Source organism: Patiria miniata, unplaced genomic scaffold (genome assembly GCF_015706575.1).
Source record: "Patiria miniata isolate m_02_andy unplaced genomic scaffold, ASM1570657v1 HiC_scaffold_20, whole genome shotgun sequence".
Lineage (NCBI taxonomy): Eukaryota > Metazoa > Echinodermata > Asteroidea > Valvatida > Asterinidae > Patiria > Patiria miniata.
This window is the reverse complement of record NW_024037059.1, coordinates 3,372,451-3,380,450: the sequence shown is the minus strand read 5'-3', so window position 1 is coordinate 3,380,450 and position 8,000 is coordinate 3,372,451. Positions and strand designations below refer to the sequence as shown.

Here is an 8,000-nt window from a genome sequence, read left to right as displayed (position 1 = left end):
AGTACGCGGAACCGTCGGTGCTGTTTTTATCTGCAGAACACATCGTCAATGGATCGTGAATATTCAGCTATTTCGATGTTTATTCATAACTCGAAAATAACAATGACGTCACACCATTGCTATCACTCTGTCATGCATGTACATTAAAGCATGTCAAAGAACGGCTTTCGTCGAGCTGCCACAATGGCCTAGTGGATAGTGGAATGAACTATGGATCGCAATATCTGGGGTTCGAACCCATGTCCATTTTCATGAAATATTTTTGTTGGTTGGGATAAGTTTAATTGAAGGGAAAACACTACGAGAACCTAAGTGTCTTCCATCCACACAGCGTGATAAAATATTCATGTTAGGGTGCGTGATGTGATTAGTTAAAGTACGATATGCTGCACACAAATAATACGCGAACCGTCGACATAGTTTAACCGGTTAAACTTTGCCGATCGTTTGCGAGATGAGTTGTCGGTGACACTTCCTGATGAAATGTTTCCATATGTCTGCGTTGCAGTTTGAGTCATGTTTGCGTTTCACTTTGCGTTTCTTACGTCGATATGGAAACTAGGCTTAAGAATGGACGCGTTACGGAAAATTCCCGTAAAATGTGTTACCATGACGCATGGTGGGATTAACAATACGTAGGCCTGCAGACCATGCGTATACAGTTCTCATTACTCGTGCATACGTACAGCGCTTTTGGGCGTAACCCTTCCAGTCCCAGCTAAGTTCCTTTTCCCACCCTCACAACCACCGTTTTAAAGCTGTGATTCGCATACAAGTCTGATGCATGCATGGAAAGTTCGTTTTGCGTCCTATCCAGGTCCACCATGGTAATTCACTGAGCTGTTCCTTGATGTTTACCAATGCATTATGGGTGATCGGTACTGGGTCTCAGTAAATCCGAGGACCCGTTTACTACCTCCGTGGTAAACCCAATGCATCCCTGTCTCACAAAACCCTCTGTCCACCAGGCCGGATGCCCTGCCTGGCATCCTACCCTGTCTTCCCATTAAGCCAGTTGCCCTACCCATTCTATGCGCGCACCAGCCTTGATCCCATCCGTTTGCAGTGCCACCATCACACAAACCCCGTTTTTTTTATATTGCGTTCCAGTACAGCAAATTACGGAAAACTTGTTTGGGAATAACGGTCACCGTCATTTTAGGAACCCATTACTGACAATTATTCTACGGGTTTTTTTTTATTGGTAACACGTTTGACAGTGACCGCTTTTTTTGCACCCAAAAAAACAAGACAATCAAGCCAGGCCATCCTCAACCCTCAAGTCCACGGGTACCCACAGATTCGAAACTTTCACGCGTGAAAAAAAGATCTCCAACATACTGAAGTGGTTCAGTATACGACAATAAAATCCAACAGTAAGAACCTTACCGACAGTGTTGAAGAATATTTAGAACACACGAGCTGCACTTTGTGCATGCTACTGATATGGGCAGTTATGTTGGCCTTGTTTCCTTTCTTTATTTGTTGGCAAAGTGACATACCAGCAAACCCGGAACTTACCCAGAGTGAGAAACGGAAACCAGGGATCACTGCAGGGCAACATCACGAGCTCACGTAGGCTATGTACCATGTACGCGTACCGTGTACGCCGGTAGCTAGTACGAGTAAGCAAACATCTGGTCATTGCGGATGTTGAAGTTCTTCAACATACTTGCTTCCTATAGCTCTGGACTTAGCATTTCTGAAAGAGAAAAACAGCCCGAGATCGGTAGAGATAGCTTTTATATGGTCAGACAAAACACCCTGGTAAGTTCAATTTATTCAAACTTTGATCAGCAAGAATGTGCAATAATATAATATAGGCCATAAGTGGCATACGTGTTTCACTTTGCGTTTCTTACGTCGATATGGAAACTTAACTAGGCTTAAGGTGAGGCACGGGGATCCCCTCTGCCGCCCCGCCCGAGGACCTTGTTCCGTTCCTGCGCCTACATACACTCAGAATGTAGTTCCCATTCCATGAAATAAGGACCTCCTGAAGTACCTCACTGCAAAATGGACCCTAATTACGCCAATGGCGCATATTACTGTACTGGTAACTGTCTTAATAATCTTAACATTAAACATCAAAAATAATGTTTGGTACTATAGTAAACATCATTTTGCCTCTTACATGGCCAACTTACATAATAGTCCACTACATTATCAAATAGCAGCTTCATATTAAATGCATAATTGAAGCAAACAATTGTTTTGATTTACATTATTCTAATACATGTGCACAGTCATTCTAGTGCCTAAATGTTGATGAAACCAAGAAAAATACAGAAAATGTTTGCTTTTTTTCCGCCCATGCATGGGACGGTTGTTCCCCTGGAGCTCCTGCAAAGTAGAGTCCATTACTATAAATTACATCAAAACGCCGCTTGTCAGCGTCATCTGTGTTTCTCTTTTCTCGGTCCAGACCATGACAACGCAGGTGGCTGTCATTCTAGCTTGCCTCCTGCTGGCACCGCATGCATCCATGCAGCAGCAGGCTGGCATCTTGGACTCCGCATTCAGGAGAGTCTTTCCGCACGGCAAGTCCGAGCTGGTCTTCCTGCTGGATAGCTCGGACAGCATCGGCGCCGACGACTTCGGCGTGGAGCTGTTCTTTGTGGAAAGCCTGATGACGGAGTTCAGCATCGGCTGGAACGCCACCCAGGTAGCGATCGTCAGCTACAGCGAGAATGTGGTGAGTTTTATTGTGTGTGGTGGGCTGAAGGGTGAGACCAATGGCCGGCCCGCCGGAATGGCACATCGAGTGGCTCGAGGTCGGTTGGCCGGCTGCTTTGCAGGTTGCCCCGTTGGTTGGTACGCGTTCGATTGGCAGGTTGGTTGGCCAGTTTGCTTGGTTTATTAAACGTTTGGCTGGTTGGTTGTTTGGACGGTTGGCTGGCTATCTTACTGGATGGCTGATTTTTGTTTTCGGGTTGCCCGTCAATTGGTTCGATGGTTGGTAGGGTTAAGCTGGTTTTCTCATTAGGTCGGTTGTCCAGTTGGTCGGTTTCCCGGTTTGCCGGTTGGCCCGTGCGATTTGCCAGTTGGCCAGTTGGCCGGTTGACCACTTCCAACTGTCCATCTGGCCAGAAAGCCGACTGGTTAGCAGATAGCAAGCTTACGCTGGGATTTTGGTTCGTCCATCGATTTGCTTGCTAGGTAGTAACTAAACATGCCTACTTGGCCAGTTGGCTAGCTAAGTGGCCGGTATAGCCATTGATTGCTCGGTTTGTTTTGCTAGTTCACCAAAAGGTCGGTTCGCCAGTCGACTGGCCGGTGTACCGGTTGGTTTGCCGGCTGGGCATGTTGACTACAAATGACTGGCTGCCTTCTCCCACGGACTACGCGTCTTAGCTGGCCAACTCATTGTACGACACTACGGTCATTTGATCTGTGATATTGCACTCTGTTTTAATTACAAAAGAGTAAAAGGGTACATGAATCAAGTAAAATTTTAATAAGAACATATTTTGTGCAGCTTTCCACTTCTCTCAAATGTATAAAAGATATTTGACATCCCTTTTTTTGGTTGTTCGTATTGAACAGTGGACTTGTTTAAACATTAACATTTAGGGCGCTGTTGTTGTGATGTGATTTCAGGAAGACACTGTTCAAATTAGAGGTCATCTGTACAAATTGTGGAACCAAAAATTTACTTATTTTAAATATTTGTGAGAAAAGTTTGCTCATTAGCTTCCTGCCAAGTATTGACACAACAAGGAATCAACACAAAAGGAAAATTTACGACAGCGATATATCCAAAATTCTGGCAACTTTTGATGCTGAAATAGCTGTAACATTGAGTCTTATGCCTGAAATGACATCACACTTTTGCTCATAAATATGGACATCGGCATTAGCATAAAAACCAAAAAGCACCAAAATACCCTTGAAAATGGCAAAAACGATAACTGAAAATAATTTTCAATGGGACACTCAATGCGCTTCCTAGAATTACATCAAAACAATAACACTACATGGGCCCTTGAAATGGTATAGAAACAATTGTCCAAAACACAATACAGGATCTCATTATGAAACAACCGAGACTTTAAACGATAAAAGTGTACTTAAACGTTTCTGATAATTTCGAAAAGTCACCCACCACATTAATGATATAAATACATTACATTAAACTTCAATAGCAAAATATCATGAACTGATATTACAACTAAGCATAATTATGGCACAACATGCAGTTTTGCAATCAAGATATCAGGAGTTATTCTTAACTAATCATCGCAATTGATATTTTGTCGGTGGATGCTCATACATTTTTGTTTGTTCATTTGTTTTGTTTGCTTCCAACAGACTCGACACATCGATTACATTTCAGGCGAGTCGGGCAACAAATGCACTTTCCTGTCGGCCATGAAAGCCGTGAACTACACGGGTGGCAGCAGCACCGACACGGCCAAAGCCTTGCAGGAGGCCCGAGAGATACTCGTCCACAGCCGGCCAGATGTTAAACGAGTAAGTGGATTGCTCGTCCTGGTTTGGTTTTCAGAAACTAGTTAATTCCTGTGTCAAAAAATATTAGCGTTTATCTTTTATGTTTCCTGGCCCATTCTTGCAGAATAATGTTTTCTTGGATTGACATAATGGTTTGCAGTTATTGGTATTAAATAGTTTGCCGTGGGATGACAGATTGATGTAGAGGGTGAGTCAAAAAAGCGGAACCCAAAAACAAAGAAGTATATTAATTATTACTTCGCAGCTCATTTATTAAACTACTTTTAAGTGAGAAAATTATTTCAATTGCTCTACACGTTATTATGTTATCACTATTTGAACAAAGTAACCCTAAAATGAAATTCGTCCCCCCCCCAAAAAAAAAAAAATTATTGTTTGCTCTGACTGTTTGGAACAACCAAAAAAATGACACAGTTCACCAACTGTAGTACACAATATCTTTATTAACAACCCTGCTTTGGCTAACAACTGATTTATAAAATCCACTTATTTTTAAAGGCGGTCCTTCAAAAGGACTGTGTCGAATATTTTTAACTTTTAAACTGATGTTTTATCGCTATTAATGTTGAAGACAATAGTAACGACAATTCTTGAGATCGCATTTTTGGACAAAACCGATTTGAGGGTCATTTCGTTTAAATGGTGATATAATTTGAACGGATTGAGCAATTGAAGTATTTTTTTCATCGAAAAGTGGTTTATTACATTGGCTTATCAGTCATAATTATTTTTGCTGTTAAATCTTTTTTTAAATATCGAAATATATTTCTTTGGGTTTGGGTTTATTTTTACTCACCCTGTACTGGTTGGTCGACCGATAGAAAAATCGACCGATAGAACAATCGGTCCATCACTAATTGGCTCGCATTAACCAGTGAATACGGACAAAAATATGTCCGGAGCCACAGTTCTGAATGATCTCAACTAAGAAGTAAAGTCCATCCATCGACTTGGGATTTGTTAGCGTATGATGACTTGTGATTTGACTCTGTAGGTGGTCATCCTACTGAGTGACGGCGTTTCCAACACGGGCGACGACCCGGTGACCGTGGCCAACCTGCTGAAGGCGGGCGGGGTAGAAATATTCACCATCAGCGTCAAAACGCAGCTGGAACGGATCGCCTCGACCGGTGACCACTACTTCGCCTATCACAGTTTCGATGATTTTGAGAGGCTGGCTTTGCGGGCTCGCCGTGGTCAGTTCCAGTGATTTTTTGTTTTGTTGTGGGGGGGATGTCTTTGAAGTTCGCAATGGCAAAAATTCAATTCAAGCGGTATAACGCCAATATGCCTTGTAGTTCACTGGAATAACCAAATTCTACATATAGAAATAATGGTGTTATTACCGTCAAATCATATTTTGAAGAATAAATCACTCTTCGACATATGTATTCTGTAAACATGGTTGGTATTCTGTACACATAGCTAGGCTTAGTCTACGCAATCAAAGGACTAAACGGGAAACAAGGGCAGAAAAAAGCGCTACAAGATCCAAAAGCCTGATGCTCCAAAATCATGCGTCTGGAAACTATGCTAAATCTGTAACACCGACGGACCCGGAGCCTGCCTGCTCTGGCCGTAAGGCATCCTGCCCCCGCATCTGTGACCATTAGAAAATGTAATGCTCGAACTCTCATCACGAAAGACCATCGTCTATATGAGCCTCATTGGGATCCAGGAACACTGTAGGGTATTGCACACACCTACCACATGCCTTGACGTCGGAGATGGTTGGAAGGCACACCTTGCTACCCCGGGGGTATGGGTTTCCTGATTTCACCCAGAGCCTACACCACATTGCTAAATATGGAACCACTGCACCATCGAAAAATAGCAATGACCGTCCAACTGCATAACCAACGGCTACACCAGGCGCAGTTTTACGGGGGCTAAGCCCCCCCCCCCCCAAAAAAAACCCCATTGGTTTAGGGCCCCCCCCCCCCCATTAGTAGCCATTAGTGAGAAGGGGGCATTTGTTCACTATTAGGTAATATAGTGTGCATGATTTGACCAGTGCTCCCCATTGATGTGCACTTCCCGGAACGGCTATCCAACGTCGACTTGTACGCTTGTACATGCGTAGCACCTGCCACAACCACCCTGCTAAGAATTCGCCTTCGCTTAATTGGCCATGCATGCACAGTGAAGACTCGAGGTGCATCTGGCTGTCATCTTGAAACCACGAAACCAAACATCAGAATCCTTCCGACAGGGAGGAGGCCTGCACCTCACTATACCTTTCGCAGATCGTAGACGACCAGAACGCCATCGGCCTTTAACAGGATCGGGCTGTACGTGCTGCCCATGCAGGATCGAGCTGGATGGCTGAGACGAATCTCAAGCATTGGAAAAACCATTAGACACAACGTCTCGAGTTGAGTACGGCTCGAGTATTGTCAACTAGAGAGCGTTGGGAGGGGGGGGGAATGCGGGTATTTTTCAAGCACAAGGGCATACCCAACCCAGTATGTAGGGGCAATAGCAATTACTTTCAAACACTACAAAAAACTGTTTTTATTATCCCTAAACCATTGTGAACAAATATACATGTTAAAATTCGATGATTGGGATTGATTGTGGGGGCATATCCCGGTGTCCCATCCTACGTTTGGTCAATTTCCCTTCATCGTTCCAACTGGTTAATGCGGTGACGAGAAGTCTTATCTATTATCACACTGTGTTTCCATGTTTAGACCCACATGAAACTATGTACGACGACTCCGTGAACCAGACTCTGTGTGATAGTCTCTGCCACCAGCCGTTCCCCGAGGCCGGCTACGGCTGTTGCGATCTGACCGCTAAGTGCACGTGCTCGCTCGACAGCGGACGTCACGCCTGCGTGTGCGGACCTGGCACGTACGGACGCAACGGCTTCTTGTTGCAATGCAAACGTAAGTGTATTTTATTGTCTATCAGGATCGTCTTCAAAGTTGGACGGCGTTCAAAGCACGAAGGACGGCGGAAGGACCCTGACACGGTGACCCTAAAGGCCGGGACCCGCAACCGGTTGGTTTGTTTTGTCAACCGGTGATTTTACTTGTGATATTACAGAAGACAAGTATGTTTTTTTATGGATGGAAGTACACAGAAACACTTTTTTGATATTGTGATCAGAACCATGAATCCACTAAGAAAGTGCTTAGAAAATTAAGGCTGTGTTTTCGAGCATTTGTCATGAAGAAAGATGGCATATTCATGAGATGGCGTGTTCAAGTATCTTTACCCCAAAGAAGGGTACTGGGTATTCCAATGTGTGTTCGTGTTATTTCCTTTATTGAGAGAGTAGTACAATTGAAGTCTTTCACATCTGATTGTGCAAGGTACTGTTTTTGCGCAGCAATGCTTCTTCACGTAAAACATTTGTAACTGCATTTTACAAAATGCACACAAAGGGACATCTTTTCACTGATGTTTTTTTTATGCAATAGAATATAAACTCAGTTTGACTTCCCTTACAAATTTGGCGTACTGGTAAAAAATAAATTAAAATTACACTTTCTGTTGATTTCACTTTGGCAAGATATGTT

General features: G+C 43.5%; 1 protein-coding gene across 1 annotated transcript in view; it reads left to right on the top strand.

Annotated features, from left to right (window-relative positions):
- The first annotated feature begins 1,993 nt into the window (after positions 1-1,993).
- The window catches only part of LOC119727210 (sushi, von Willebrand factor type A, EGF and pentraxin domain-containing protein 1-like), a 31,939-nt gene continuing 25,932 nt past the window's right edge, over positions 1,994-8,000 (top strand). The window contains exons 1-4 of the mRNA XM_038199071.1: positions 1,994-2,695; positions 4,312-4,473; positions 5,468-5,669; positions 7,167-7,364. Of these exons, the coding sequence (XP_038054999.1) occupies positions 2,318-2,695; positions 4,312-4,473; positions 5,468-5,669; positions 7,167-7,364 (940 nt within the window). The 5' untranslated portion in view covers positions 1,994-2,317. The remainder of the gene's footprint in view (positions 2,696-4,311; positions 4,474-5,467; positions 5,670-7,166; positions 7,365-8,000) is intronic.